At 44.2% G+C, this 16,232-nt stretch overlaps 1 protein-coding gene across 2 annotated transcripts in view; it reads right to left on the bottom strand.

The window, feature by feature from the left end:
• DOCK11 (dedicator of cytokinesis 11) overlaps positions 1-16,232 on the bottom strand; it is a 188,584-nt gene that overhangs the window by 69,825 nt on the left and 102,527 nt on the right. The window contains exons 24-32 of one of the 2 annotated variants that reach the window (XM_059158508.1): positions 13,124-13,242; positions 11,579-11,648; positions 11,372-11,497; positions 10,722-10,793; positions 9,802-9,948; positions 6,055-6,138; positions 4,865-4,976; positions 4,320-4,358; positions 2,448-2,626 (exon numbers count right to left, since the gene is read on the bottom strand). In XM_059158508.1, the coding sequence (XP_059014491.1) occupies positions 2,448-2,626; positions 4,320-4,358; positions 4,865-4,976; positions 6,055-6,138; positions 9,802-9,948; positions 10,722-10,793; positions 11,372-11,497; positions 11,579-11,648; positions 13,124-13,242 (948 nt within the window). The remainder of the gene's footprint in view (positions 1-2,447; positions 2,627-4,319; positions 4,359-4,864; positions 4,977-6,054; positions 6,139-9,801; positions 9,949-10,721; positions 10,794-11,371; positions 11,498-11,578; positions 11,649-13,123; positions 13,243-16,232) is intronic. The other variant, XM_059158509.1, reaches the window with a different exon arrangement.

Here is a 16,232-nt window from a genome sequence, read left to right as displayed (position 1 = left end):
ACCTGAGAAGCATTTTTTAACTATGTACATGGATTACTAAAAAGGGAGGTGGGGAGCGGGGGGAGGGGGATAATGGAAAAAACCCTGCCTAGAGCCCAAGTCAAAACTGCAGTTCTTTCAGGGGTTAACATCACTTGCAGCGGGTACAGGCACAGATACACACCTTAGTCACTGGACATTTTGGTTCTGGATAGAGAAGAGGTCTCCCAGTCCTGATAACAAGTTAGGAGATCTCCTAAAGCAGTTTACGAGCAGCACATAACAAGGACAAGTGACATCCCGATCATTTCATTAGAGGAGGGGCCAAAGAACAGCAACATAGTTGGGGGGGGCTGTGACTAGAGTATCTCAAAAGCAGCATTTCCATAGGAAGCATTTTTTTCCTTGACTGTATATTTGTCTGGGGTCACTTCAGGGGACCCACAAAAATTACAGGAGCCTAAAGCTTCCATCTCTATCCCTTACCTTGGTGCCACCATTCATGGTGAACATGCTTTACTTGAACATATTTGACAGATGAGCCCTTACTCAGGCCACCTGGGAATTCTTTGGACCCAACAGAGAAAGGAATTCAAGCTTTGGTGAAGCAGGCCCATGAGGCAAAGTTCTAGCAGAGAGAATCCCATACCCACATAACAGCTGTTTAAAGCTTTTGAACAAAAGAGAAAAGGGCTTCAGAAGTCACTGAAGAGGTAGTGGGCTTGGAATTTCAATCTTTCCCACACTCCCAAACCTCAAATACTCAAGTAGGCGCAGTGCTGAACTTTTACAGATAAAAGAAGTTATATGTGTGTGCGCATATATATACTATAACATCTCGGAATTTTAAAAAGGAAATGATATCCACAATGTGTGATATTTAAAAATCCACCTCTAGGTAAGACACTAGTGCAATCCCAGTTTCCTGCACTTTCATCTGAAGAGGCAGAGGTAAATGATGCAGCTTCCTGCTTCTGGGAGGGGAAGTTCATTTTGTGTTTTCCCATGAGTCCTTTGAAATCATGGCTTAGAGACCTTTTCTTCCACGTTGCCTAAGATCCTTTCCTGCACCTCTAGGCATGAGCAGCAGTTCGCCAGAACCCAGTGGTAACCAGCAGTTTTAAAGGTTTGCCAGAGCCCGGGTGGAATGGCTGACCTGTGAGATATCTTTTCATTCAGATATCTCATACGGGTTACCTTGCGTGACGTCAATATCGGCATTCACACAGAAAGAGAAAATAGCACATAACAGAGTGATGGGAATATGTTGTTACAGTTATATTGGGACAGAAACCAAGCCAAAATTGTGGTAAGTAACAAATAACATCTTAATGCTGAGTTTCGATGTACTTCAGGAGAGAATCGCCTGAAGAAAACCAGCAAAATTTGTAAGTAACGAAAACCCTTTGGAATTAAAGAACTATAAATGGAAGTAGCTGGCAGACGTCTTCTGTTTATCAAGGACAAACAGGAATACTGAATAAAGAATTAGCTCCGGGGAGCCTGGGTGGCTCAGTGGGTTAAGCCTCTGCCTTCTGCTCAGGTCATGATCTCAGGGTCCTGGGATCGAGCCTCGAATCGGGCTCTCTGCTCAGCAGGAAGCCTGTTTCCCCATCTCTCTCTCTCTGCCTGCCTCTCTGCCTACTTGTGATCTCTCTCTGTGTCAAATAAATAAATAAAATCTTACAAAAGAAAAAAAAAAGAATAACCTCCATTTCCAAGTCAGCTTTGCAAAGTGATGACAATACTAAATGATATCCTAATTTTTATTTGTACCTGGATATACAAACCAAAGGACAAGTTATTAATTATGAAATAATATGATGTCCCCTTGAGCCCTGTGATTCTAGGTATGTAAGTTAGGTTATTTGAAATCCACAGAGTTTGCAATCTCCTTTTTTAAGCCCAATGGAGTTTAATGGTAAATGGAGTTGAATATATATGTTAAAAGGGCAGCAAGCAGCAGCCATAGCAATGGCCTTCACACACAGACAATGTGCAATGTCCATAAGGTTTATAGCCACACCCGCATTTTTTCAGTAAGAAGGAAATCTTCATATTAAGTATTTCGTATTTGACCCAGTTAACATGTCTTACTATTAATCACTTAATCAATACTGTAACTGATTTAGGAATATATACATGAGGACGTACATTAAGAAATATCTTTGAAAGAGTCCATATGGCTACAACCACATATGATTTTTTAAAAAGCCTAATTAGCTTATGTAACAACTCCTGCGGCAGTTACGCTGTTCTTTACACACGACTTGAGAAAGCACTGTTTTTCTTCAACAGTTAGCCGAACAATATTTTGAAAACCTAATCACTGGATCGTGAAACAAATCTTATTTGTAAAAATAAGTTCATCAATGCTCATATTATGTGCCTTACTGAACACGTCCACTTGAATGTAAAATCTTAGCCAAAATTTACTAATGTGACACTGATTAGACGGGCATCCTTACCTTGTGTTGGTATCTAGTGTCAAATGCATGTTTTATCAAAAGATTCTTTATGACAGAGATAGCCGTGTATCTGATCTCATAATTGTCCTGAAGAGCAATGGAGGTTTCCCTCAGAAGCAAACCAACCAAGAAGTGATGCTTGCAATATTCATCTGATAAACTGTATTCAAGATTTGAATCTGCGGTACAATGAAATGTAAAACCCGTTTATAAAAGTAATCGAAAATGACCTTATCATTAAAGTAACATTTATTATTTAGTAATATGTGCTTATGTTAGCAAGAGCTATAATTTTATTCTTAATGAATGTGGACAATTCTTTGGTCATGTAGAACAAGCATGCAACATTTTTACAACAGAAACGCACTCACAATTAGGGCTGTCTGATAGCCTTAATGATCATTTCGGTCGGTAAAAGAGTCCCTAGATCTCTTTTCTCCTAGATTCTTTTAAACTCTCAGGAGTCTGCAGATTGACCCCAGAATGAAACAATGCTGTATGTGGCAATATCTTAACATATCTTTTCATCTGAAGAGATTTTGTTACAGTTATGGACTGACTGATTCTGTACAACAGTACTTGAATTCCTTATCTGTTTACATTCGTGGAGTAAGAAAAGGAGGACAAAGACAACTGAATCATTCTAAGGGTGTGAACTACGGACTGTTCTAGTAAATGTCGGAGACTAGCCCAAATACAACGGGTACAGGAACAGTAAGAAAAACAGTTTTGTCTCACTTCCAATTCATCAGCAGGCAAACACAGATCTTTGACTTCAGAAAATCGCCCTCCAAACTATGTGTTTCACTCCCTTTTAGAACTCAGTCCCTTTTCCCAGCTGCTAATATCCTGGTTGGGACCTGCCTTGGAACTACTCCCAAGGGATTGAGACCAAGTTTAGTCATTTCTACCGTAGATTTCACAATCTTTATTTCCTCTCCTCTACCCTTGAATTTAATTAAGCCGTAAAGCTAAAGGATACGTTTTCTATTTTTCGGGGGAGGGGGGAAGGGCGCTCTTCAGCAGTTCATATAACGCTACGTATTCAGTTAGGACATAATAAATGTTGTAAGTAGTCAGATTTAATCCTAAAAATCCTGAATATCTGTCGACCCCTTCTTTTCTCTGATGTCCTCGCGGCTACCGATAAATAACAGGGAAGCATCTGAGCTCTCTGTGCTCAGAATCAAATATGGGAGTGGTTGAGTGGAGGTGCTTGGTTTTCTAAGTACTTTTTCTTTACTTTCACTGGCTCAAATTCAGTTATTAAGACCCCTACCCCCTGGAGACACAAGGCATTTGATTTTGCATTTGATTTTCTTCTTGCCCTGGGGTCATCCTCTTTTGGGAATGCCGAGCACTTTCCACGCACAGGGGCCACTCGTGACTAACCCAGGGGGCTCTATCTGGGTAGATTCTGCAATGGAAGTTAAGTTTTGTTTTGTTTTGTTTTGTTTTGACTTCACTGATTTGAATACATCCAATCAGGTCCTTTCATCCAGACCTTCAAAACTGCGGCCAAGCAGTCATTAGACAGGGTCAGAGAGAAAGGAGGTAAGCCTGGGAGAGAGGACACACACTTAAAGAACAGATACAGCCTCCGGGCCCCATGCTGCCTTAAGCAGGAACTGGTTTTCAAACGGATTCTTTGAGCAATCAACGTGTAAGTTTATTTTAAAAGGAAACAAAAAATACCGCCTCATACACCATCTCCTTGGTTTTCTGAGTCTGTTAGCCTAAAACCTCACTGTGGCCAGGGACGATACGAAAAGCAAACAAAGCCTCCCCCCACCCCCACCGTCCATCTTAGCCATTCATCAAATCGTTTTTAAAGACAGTGAACTACTGTAGAGTGAACCGAGTTAAACCTACCTACTGAAGTCAAACGGTCCACCGCAAATGAAAAAAAATCTAATTAATATATGAAAAGAAAAGGGACAAATAAAAAACATAGTAACATAAGAATAGTGCTGTACAACAAAGCATTCAATAAAACTAGCAATGGAGTTAACTGAAGGCATATCATACATTGAATACATACGACAAATTACAATTCCACTCTGCTTTTACGCTTCTCGAGCTTCCTTTCAGCGGAAATGCATTTCTATGTTTCTTTTTTTAATTTGATCTCATATATGAGTTCAAACATTATCACAGAAAGTAATTGTACTACTATCTGACATCTCTGGTTAAGCAGCCACTGATGTAATTACACCTGATTTCTCCGTGCTGTTACTACTACCACTGACACTACGAAGCAAGTGTGGGCTACCGTTAGGGAGCGTATCTTCGGACAGTTAACGATTCTGAGGTTACCTTTCAATTCATGGTTTACCTAGAGAACAGTACGCTACGCTAGTGCTAGCCCCCCAAAAAGAAAAACACCGTTTCGAATGATGGAAAATGCAAACACACACCTTGAACGCGCTGGAGTTTAGGTTTCGCGAATGCCATTGGCAAGTTCAGAGGAATGTAATGTTCGTGATTGCAAATTGTTTGCAGAAATTCAAACTTGTATTCAGCCAGGACCTAGAGAAAAAAAAAAAAGACACAGAACTCCCTTTTTTGTCGGCATTTGCTATTTTAATAATTAAATACAGGGCATTAATTTCCCAAACGGAAGTGTTCGGTGTTTTAAGCACACCTTGAGATGTGACCCGCACAGGAAAGAGTTAACACCAGCAGGCTCTCCTTGTAAAGCAAGGCTGCTGGAGAGTTTGGTTGCTGGCTGGCGTTTGGGAAATTGGATTTTGAAATACTCCCTACACGATAAGGTTGTGCCTCCTCTACCAGCCTGCTCAGACCATTTGTACAAAGAACGTGATTTACTGTGAACCCTTGCTTTCTTTCCCTTTCCTGCCTCTGGAATTTCCACCCATCTCCAGATTATGACCAGTCCCCAAGAAACAACCTAGACCACAGGTCTCTAATGGGCGTCCCTGAAAAGCCATGTTGAACGCATGTGGCTGCATGTTCAGCATTTTCCCTGCTGGAGGAAGGCTGTACTCAGCGCAGCCTTCACGGGAGGGAGGGTGGCCCCTCGGGAACCCTGTGTGAAAACCGCCCTGTGACTCCACTCGCTGTGCTTTTCTGTTACTGTTCCAGCTGTGTATCCCTGCTGTATGTGCCCCTGTCATGAACCTTTAGTGGTGACGAAGGTTGCCATAACTCTACAATGAGTCCTGTGGGTCTTTCCAGCGCACCACTGAATACATGGGTGGTCTCGGGGACTCCCCCCACACTACCCAACATCCCCAGCTCTGAGCGACAGCTGTACTCAGAGAACCTAAGCAAAAACAGTAGCTCCAAATCCTCCAGGGACCAAGTCTTACCCCTGGTCTCACTCTGATGTCGGATGGCTGCTACGGGGTCGTCCTTCTTTTTTTTTTTTTTTTTTAAAGAATTCATTCATTCATTTGACAGACAGAGATCACAAGTAGGCAGAGAGGCAGGCAGAGAGAGAGAGAGAGGGAAGCAGGCTTCCTGCGGAGCAGGGAGCCCGATGCGGGGCTCGATCCCAGGACCCTGAGATCATGACCCGATCCGAAGGCAGCAGCCCAAACCACTGAGCCACCCAGGTGCCCCCGGGGTCGTCCTTCTAACTTACCTTGGGATCTTTGGGGCTGAATCCAGATATGTAGTCATTTATCAGATTGAAAACAAATCCTCTATCCATTAGTGTCAGACAGCGCTACAGAAACCAAAAGAAAATGAACAGTGACATAATTCTGGAAGTCTGGCATGACGTTCTCGCTTTTACAGATAACAGAATAATGGCTTTCGGAGTTTTACGGTAGGTGACCTTAAAGAAGGAAAAGGGCAAGTGATGTGTTGTTGGAATTGGGTCCCAACTATACAATGTTTACATGGAAATAGATGGATAAACATACATGTACATGTATGTATATACACATGCAAACACATATACATACGCGTACATGTAATCTATTTAGCTACTCTGTCTCATTCTGGTCAATTCTAAAAGCTCAAAGAGAAGTGTATGGTGGTCAGCCCACTACTAAAAGTGGGGTTTGGGCTAGGGCAAAATTTCAGACCCAAAGAGAAGGCTCTCCTGTGTTCTATGGAGTCTTGGCCCATTAATACAGCCCTCCTCTGTGACAGCCTTTCCCGATGTCCAGAGGTGCCCGCTGGTCTCCTCCTAGTTAAAGTTCTCATTCCTGGGCAAGTTCACAAGTCCAGGAAGGCTTTGAACCAGCATGCACCTGTCATCTCCCCATCCACCTGCTTCCAGATTCATCTCTAAGTCCAAGCCCTAATCAGGTCACCTTCCTTCCAGAGCTTTCATTACTTCCTTATTGCCTTTAATATAACCTCCAACTCCTGAGCCTGGCATTCAAGGACACTCGCAATGTTGTCCCAACCTACTTCGCCTGTTTCACCACCCAGTACAGCTTGTCAGCTCATTATCCGCTCCGGAAGCGCGGTGTGTTCCCACCTCGGGGTCTGTGCTCAGGCCAGGCCTACCTAATAATTCCAGCACTACTTCAGCAGAATCCTACCCATTACTCAATGTTCTGATGAAATCCCAGCTTCCTGAGCCATGTTGGCCCACTAGTCCCTTGTTAAACATTTTCTTCGATGCTAGTGTGTGTTTTACTTATTAGTTCCCTGTCTTTTTACCCAGAAAGTCTCTCTTTCCCTTTATGTTCTCCATGGGGTCCACACTGTTCCTGTGAAATACAAGGAACTCAATATTTGATCAACCAACTGTATCTCATTTCTCACAGAGATTGAGACAGTGTTCTAGAGAAATACAAAGGTGAATACGACATGGTCTTTATACTCATCCAATGGTAAAGACAAATAAATAATTAAAATATGGCGCAGTAAGAAGCACCACGGAAGTATGGAAAGAACGGCTGAATGACAGAAGGTGTGCTCGACACGCCATGGGAAGGTGAGGGCAGAGCAAAGCCTCAAAGATGAATGGACTCTACCAGGCAGACAAGGGGAAGGGACTGAGGTTCTAGCCGGTTACCCTGACTGTGCTGCCCTCACTTCTTCCATCATTCCAGCAACAAACTTATCCTCGTAAGTTGCTGGTCTTTCCCCACAGCATACAGATCAAAATCGAAATTCCTTAGACTGACGTTCAAGGCCTTCCATCACCGGGCACCAGACGAACTTCCCAGCCCTACCTCCATACATCCTAAATTCTCTGCACGATGACCAACTCCCAGACACACATATTTCCTCTTCTTTGCTCACAAATCCTCTACCTATAACACCAACTCTTGTCCCAGGGAACTTTTCTTCTAGGCTCTGCTCAACAGGTTCCTGCTCATAATCCCTCCTGTTCTGGTCTTCCTACTGTATCTTGTTTCTGCTTACAGCAAAACAGTCACTCACACTGTATCTTGAATATGTAGGAGAAACGGGATTTCGGAGACAGCCTTCCACCGCTGAATCTTCACAGGCAAATGCTTGTTGACTCGAGGAAGTCAACACTGTTATGACATCAACTATGTTCTAGCCCCTTTACATAGTAACCTTCAGGTTCCAGCTCCATGGAAGAAATGGAGACATTACATTTCAAATACTGTCCTCCCTAGTTTACTTTCAAAAGATGGGTGGATGTTTGGTTTTTGATACACACCAGTTTTTGTAACAGCGTTAAGTTTTTATCTTAATTCTGTCAAAGAGGGCTCTTCTATCAGAAAACCATACTCTGGGATGCCTGGGTGGCTCAGTGGGTTAAGCTGCTGCCTTCGGCTCAGGTCATGATCTCAGGGTCCTGGGATCAAGTCCTGCATCGGGCTCTCTGCTCAGCATGGAGCCTGCTTCTCTCTCTCTCTCTCTCTTCCTGCCTCTCTGCCTACTTGTGATCTATCTCTGTCAAATAAATAAATAAAATCATTAACACAAAAAAAGAAAACCATACTCTGGAGCTCGGAAACCTTGTTGTGAATTTTGAATAGGGAAGACTAAAGTATGTTAGACATTAAAAGTACTTGGATGGATCCTTGACCCTGAGGTTCTTCACATATGGTTGAGGTAAGATGGAGAACCAGGAGAAGAGGAAAAGGAGCAAGTGAAAACTGACTGCATTACAAACCCATGCCCCTTCTCTGCAACAAATCAAACGTTGTTGTCATCCACTTTATAGAACAGCTGCACTCAAGCACTGTCCCTTATGTACAGATAATGACAAAATATAGTGACAATAAATGTGCAGTCCATCATAACGTAGGAGCTTCCATCTCTCTCAAAATCATCTCATGGGCGGAGATTAACAATTTTCCCTCGTGTGGATTAACCACATGGAGGCTGTGGTCCCATCAGCAAACAGGTTGCTTCAGTTCCAGTGATACAGACTCAAGGACCAGCAGGGGTCAGAGAAGGATTTCAATGCATAAGGAGAGTCAGGGGCATGCTAAGGAGTGGTGGGGACTGTGGCAATGTAGAAAGTACGTGCCCTATCTAAAGGTACTCAAATTAACATATTTGAAAAAACATCATTTGAAACGAGCAAAACATGCCTTCTCGCTAAGCCACCTGTGTGGGACCTCTGATTTAATTAATTAGCCATTTCCGTGGGGGGCTTAAAAAAAAACCAACCACGGGGCGCCTGGGTGGCTCAGTGGGTTAGGGCCTCTGCTTTCGGCTCGGGTCATGATCCCAGGGTCCTGGGATCAAGCCCCACATCAGGCTCTCTGCTCAGCAGGGAGCCTGCTTCCTCCTCTCTCTCTGTCTGCCTCTCTGCCTACTTGTGATCTCTGTCTGTCAAATAAATAAATAAATCTTTAAAACAAAAACAAAAACAACCAACCAGGCTGTTTATTTTTAAGATTAGGAGGAGGAGCAGGGGGAGCGGCAGGCAGAGGGAGAGGAAGAAGCAGGCTCCCTCCCGAGTAGGGAGTCCAATGGGGAGCCTGATCCCAGGACCCTGGGATCATGACCTGAACCAAAGGCAGGTGCTTAACAGACTGAGCCAGCCAGGCGCCCAAACTGGGCTGTTTAACTGCTGGACCCATTCAGTCAGAAATTTCCCCAGGGGCACCTGGGTGGCTGTCAGTTAAGCATCTGCCTTCAGCTCAGGTCATGATCCCAGGGCCAAGCCCCTAATCTGGTTCTCTGCTCAATGGAGAATCTGCTTCTCCCTCTCTCTCTCTTTCTATGCTCTTCTGCCTCCCACCCCCACCACTGCCTGTGCTCTGTCTCTCTCTCTCTCTCTGTCAAATAAATAAATAAAATCTTAAAAAAAAAAAGTTTCTTCAGCAGGCTTACGCAGGCCTAGCCAAGTCTCTAGAAAGTGGGCAGTTTTTTCCTTGGCTTTAAAGACCATACTGGTGAAGAATAATTCCTTACCACGTTCTGGCTGCCTTTAACTCACCTTCAAGAAGCTAGCCAAACTATAATTGACATTTCGGGACTCATCAGGGATCTCAGCATAGCGGATAGTCACGTGGGGGATTATCGCGAGAAGCAACGAATGTAGGACATGATGATATGCTTCTGGAAATCTCTGGCCTCTGGGAAGCTTCAATGAAATAGGCATAGCAAAAAGTCAGAGTCGCAAAAGGTCTAAATCAATTGCCATTCTTATTTTCAAACACATTCTAGACATACCCATGTTTAACTGGAGTCTAACTCTTCTCCCAACTTAAAAATGCCATCACTAACTCAATGTACACTTCAGGTTACTATAGGAACTACCTGGGCCTCGAATAATAGAACTGACTGAAATCATCAACAAGCCAACCTCAGCATCACATTCCTGAGATGTAGACACACCCCAGGCTTTCATTCCATTTTTTTATTTTCCTGACAACAAAGAACTCATTTATCCGTGCATCTTGATTTTGGGAAGCCTGCCCTGTGAAAAATCTGATAAAAATGGCAAGTACGAGGTGAGTAACTTTCACTTCACAAATCTGAACCCTGGAATTCCTGTAACTGAGAAAATGTTTCAACAGAGACATGTTCAAGCTACAAGATGAGGGGAAAGCTTCAAAGCAAATGCATTTTACGTGGCAAATAACTAAAGAATGTACGTGGAAGAGTGTGTGAAGACTCTGAAAATGCATGAACTGTCAGACCTCAGATTTATGCAATTCATCTGATGGGTGTGTGTGTGTGTGAGCATGCGTGTGTCTGTGTGTGTGTGTGTGTGTGTGTGTGTGTTTTAAGGCAAAACTGAAAAAGCTAAGGGCTAAGCACCTTTCAGCATAAGAGGATTTGCGTGTCATTGCTACCAGTGAATAAAATGAGCCTTCTCTGCCCATGTTAAGCATTATTCTTGAGCATACTTACCTTAATTTTGTTCTCTTCCAACAAGTATGTGGCCATAGACTTTGCAATAATTTCAAAAAAAAACCATGAGTACTAAAATAAACAAACAAATACATAAAATCAATGTTTAATAGTTATCCAAATCCTGAAGCTTAGCAAAGCTGGACAAATCAATATGGGTCTGATCTCTGAACTTTAACAGCATTTTAAGGTGATCGCAATTCTACGACGGCAGTTCCACAAAATACCTCCAAAGCGTGTTGCCAGAGATGTGATATTGTACTTCAGGGCCGGCTGCTGAGGTACAAAGAGCCTGTGGTGGGAATGTTGCCCTCCGTGGGGAGGCATTTTATCACTCACATTGTTTTGATTTGCTGACGGCAAACCAACTTTTAGTTTATTTTATGATTGCTTTTCAATTCCCTACAGACAATGAATCTTACTAGGGTCTGCACCCAGTGAGGAACCCAGCCTTGGTACGTGACTGGGGCGAGCCCAAGGAGCACAGGTGTTTGCTTGAGTATATTTGAAGGGTAGAGAGAAGCCTCCGGCAGATATAGCCTCAGCTGTCTGCAATTGAAAGGACCAAAAGACCAGGACCCGAGTGGGAGGGCATCAAGCGAGTATGTCTCTGGCTTCTTTTATTCCCCTGCTGTGTCCCGTTTCCTTACCTTCAGCAGTTTGTTTATTGCTAAAAAGTCGGCAGACTGCTTCAATATGGCAATCATGGTGGTAGCAAGGGTCTCATGTATCAGGTGCGCCTGAGGAGCGCTCGGTTTTTCAGGTCGGAAGCTATACTACAAATGAAAGAAAATGAATGGTCAGTCAAAATTCTCACAGAAAAGAAACGGCTCCAAAACAAAGGTTCCTCCACAAACCTTGATGAAGGATCTTAAGTAGTTATCCAAGCCTTCTTCATGGCACTTCGAAACGATATGTAAGAGAACCCTGAAAACACATTCGCAAAGGGCAGCATGTCAGGCTATGGTGAATTTCCACAGTTGGACTGTCTAGCCCTGAAAATACCCCCACACTACCCAAACGTTAAAAGTGAGAGGACCGCAGACAACATAAGGTGGCCTAACAAAGACTTCAGCATCTAACATGCTCAGGGCCTTGCAAAAACACTTCCTGGTTCAAAAGAAGGCTAGTGTGTGTCCAGCCCAGATGTCTCTGCTCTAAATCTCTGTGCACATTTCAAGTAGGAGCTTGGCTACAATGAGCCAACAGACCTCCGGCTGGGGGGGAAATGAAATCCCCTCCAGGGAGTAAAAGGAAAATGAAAAGCACAGCAACAGATGGGGGAAAGGAAAAGAGAGATAGGACGGGTGTAATGGCATGACCTGGGATCAGCAATAAATCTAAAATTCATCTACGAGACTAGCAGTGGTTCTCAAACTTGATCATGCATCAGAATCACCTAGAGGGCAGGAGGCTGGGTCCCTCTCCCAGAGGTTCTGATTTTGGAGATCTGGGGTGAAGTTCAAAGATGAGCATTTTTCATCCACCCCCAGGTGATACTGATGCTGCTGGGGTAGGAGCTGTATTTGAGAACCACAGGACTAGAGGAATGCTTCGTAAATTTTTGAGCAGACTGTCCCCAGCAGCAGAGCCAGGGTGTCACGTAAAGCCCAGTGGGATAGGCCGTGGCAACAGCAGAAGCAACAAAGCCAGAAACATCCCACACTGAGTTCAAGCATTCAAGCATCCTACTTGAACTGCAAAGTCAGCACACTTTGCCTTCTACTCTACCATAGATCCTTGTTTGTTTCCATAAAAATTATATTCCCTCACTATTTTGAGTAAAACTTCATGGCTTAGGGTGACTCTGTCCAACATGAGAGCCACTAGGTACCTGTGGCTATTTAATTGAAATTCACAACAGTGAAAAATTCAGTTCCTCAGCTACACTAGCCCCATGTCAAGTGCTCAATATCTAAATGTGGCTAATGGCTACCATATTGGACAGCCCGAGTGTAGAACAACTCCATGGTTGGAAAAAGTTCTATCGGACAACACCGGTCTAGGACAATGGTTCTCAAACTCTGTTGCATTATGGAATCGCCTGGAAAACTTCAAAAAAAAAAAAAAAGACGCTGAGTTCCACCCCTAGATATTCTGATTTCGTTGGTATGAATGTGGTCTGGGCACAGACCTCTTTAAAAGCTCCCCAGGTGATTCTAACATGCAGCCAGGTTTTAGAACCCCTGGTGAAGAAAAACACATTTTCTTCTATGGTTTCTGGTACCATCTATCCCTGGCGATACAAGTTCCCCAGTCTGAGAAGCATGAAACAAGAGAAAATGGTTATTAGATATCTGACTTTTGGGTTCTTATCTGGAAGATAAATTTATAGTGAAAAATGAAGAAACACAAAAAAAGAAACAAAAGTTGTGTCTTTGTATTAAAACACCAAAACTCACATGGTGCAGTTGATAGGAACGTCATCTTCATGGGTCATATTGGTGAGAACCCGGAAGAGTTGCATAAGAATTACAGGTAGAAACTGTATCATGACTTGGATCTCCATGGCATGCAAACACTAAAACAAGTCATTATTAGTTATGAAAACACATAGAAATATGCTATAACTTGCAAATGTGAAGCAACAAAAAAATTAAGTAACAAGAAATACATTCACTTGAATATAAGCCCACTTTGATGGCAGCTTCCTAACACAGGGAACTTTGCGGGGCTCTGGGTGGCTCAGTCAGTTAGGCATCTGCCTTTTGCTCGGGTCATGATCCCAGGATCCTGGGATTGAGTCCCGCATCGGGCTCCCTGCTCTGCGGAGAGCCTGCTTCTCCCTCTCCCTGTGCCTGCTGCTCCCCCAGCTTGTGCTCTCTCTCTGTGTGTCAAATAAATGATAAATAAAATTTTAAAAATAGGGGACTTTGTTTTGTTGATTACTTTAACCACATCTCTATTTCAGCACTCAGATTTTGTTCGTGTATTTCACATGAAACACTTCATCTACCAAAGATTAAAAGTGTAAGTGGGATAAAGGGGTTTGGGAATAAAGACAACGGACTCCTGGTAAACCGGCACTCCACTGGAGTGGGAGAGCAGATGTGTTTGAAGGTTCTGGAGACTGGTCTGCTGGCCTCCAGCATGGAGCACGTTCTACAGAATGTGGACCATCCACTAATCTGCTGAGAAGGAAGTGAGATGCAGTAAAGAACACTCCTCCGTGTAACTAGCTTCGCACTGGCCCCATCCACAAACTGAGGTAGACTTGCATTCAAAAATCCCCGCAGTCCATTTCTTCCCAGGGCTAACACCCTGTCTCCAGCCACAGGTACGCCAGGCACAGAGAGGCAACGTGTTCGTATGTTCAGAAATGATCCCGGCAGCAAAATCTATAAAATGTCCTTCTTCTTCCTTCCCTTCTCCCCACCCCTTCCTTCACTCAGACATTCACTCGACCATTTAATCAACCAGCCAACCGGAAGGTAAAGACAAACAGGTCTCACCAGGCACCTTCTACACCAGCTCAAGGTTCAGCGTGATGGGAAATGCAGAGACGGAAGAGACTGGTCTATTTCTCTTTTGCTCTGTCTCACCGTCCTTAGCCACACCAACCCTTTTCAGAACACTAGTATCTACACGCGAAGCATCTCGGCAGTGACCTCTTCCTTCTGGGCAGATTCTCTTTGGTCAGATGCACTAGGCAAGAGATCAAACTCAAGGAACTCGTGGGCTATCCTCTGAGATTTTCCTTCCTTTTGCCCCCCACCCCCAGCCTTACTGCCATCACCCCTCTTAATCTGTAACCAAAATAGTCTTATCATTTCATAGTGGGTCTCTTGACTCTCCACACATCCAGCTCTCATTTCCAGATGCATCTCCCCCCAATTTGGTTCTATCAGACCACCTCTCCCCAAAATGCCTGTGATGCTTCCCTATTACCTAGGGCAGTGGCTCTCAACCAGGGGCCACTTGGCATTGACATCCCTCAATGTCCGCAGACATTTGGGGTTGTCACAACCGCGAGCGCTACTGACACCTAGTGGATGGAGGCCAAGGATGCAGCTAAATGTCCTAGCACAGGACAGCCACTGACCAAATAGAAATGAACCCGTCCAAAATGTCAGCAGGGCCAAGGCTGAGAAACTGTGGCCTAAGGGCCAAGATTACTTAAGACCCAACCTAGATTTCCAGCCTTAACACTCCTCATTCTTCACGAGGCCAGACCGGTGCCTTGATTGCTCTGGGAGTATATCCTACGCATGCCCACCTTTGTGCATTTGTTCAGTTTTTAGCCACATCCTAACCATCCTTCCAAGTAAGTTGAAACCCCTAATTCGGTGAGGGAGGCCGCTCATTTCAGTCATTCGACAAAGGCATACTAAATGACCCTCCAAGGGCCAAGCACATCAAAAACACTTGGATCCCCCATCAAGCAGTTCAGAGACTCGGTGGGGAAAGACCTAGAACTAAACCTATAACGCCAATGGTGAATAGTACAATAGTGGCATTATGAATGCATGAAGAAAGAAGCAATGGAGTCTTCGCATGGGCAGAGGATGTCCAATGAGGTTGCAGAGAGGATGCAGGTGAAAAGTGAAGTGGATGGGGCGCCTGGGTGGCTCAGCCAGTTAAGTGTCTGCCTTTGGCTTGGGTCATGATCTCCAGGTGCAGGGATCTAGCCCTGCATCGGGCTCCCTGCTCAGTGGGGAGTCTTCTTCTCTCTCTCTCTCTCCTACTGCCCCTCTCCACTGCTTGTTCTCTCTCTCTCTCAAATAAGTAAGAATTAAAATAAGTAATGTCAGGTAGAAAAAAGAGATGGGCATTCAAGGCAAAACTGATCCAGTATCACTCCTTGGTAATTTACTCTCAACACAACTAGAGTGTTCTTTCTCCTCCTTGTTATAGACCAAACAAACCACCACGAACAAAAGGCTGCCAAGGGCTTCCCATACCTACCCCGCCTCCCCCTCTAAGCTCATCTCATGCTCCCCCCCAACAAGCTGCTCACTGCTTTCCAGCTCTACTCATCTCTTCTTCTTTTCCATCCTTCCAACACCATCGCAAGGTGTTTACGCCTGCTGTGATATTCTGTCCTCCTTTGCCACAGCTTTAACCCCTACGCTTATCTTCTTCTCATCAATTTCCTTTTGGCTTCATCCATCATGTCCTCAGACGCCTTCCCCAACAACTCCATCTAGAATGCACTGCTCTCATGTCGGATCCCATTCATCCATTCTATTTTCTCCGCAACATACACCTTGATCTCAAATTACTCATTTATACCCTCTCTACCCCCGGCTAGAGCAGGGATGTGGTCTGAACTGCTTTCCCATCCTATTCCTAGTGCCCACTGCACTAGCTGGCCCCCACGAGGTGCTCGGTTAAGTATTTGGCAAATGACTGAATCAACAAATAAAATATGGAACCGAAGCATTACAATAAAGAATGGAGGTGTCTAGTCTCAGGGATTCCTCAGTTCCCTGGACCCTTAACACTATAACCTGGATCACGCATTTGCTGCCTATCACATATTGCCCCAGACTCTCTCCGGTACCACTCACT

The sequence above is a fragment of the Mustela lutreola genome, chromosome X (assembly GCF_030435805.1).
Source record: "Mustela lutreola isolate mMusLut2 chromosome X, mMusLut2.pri, whole genome shotgun sequence".
NCBI lineage: Eukaryota > Metazoa > Chordata > Mammalia > Carnivora > Mustelidae > Mustela > Mustela lutreola.
The sequence above is the reverse complement of the archived record's forward strand: the minus strand, read 5'-3'. Positions and strand labels throughout refer to the sequence as shown.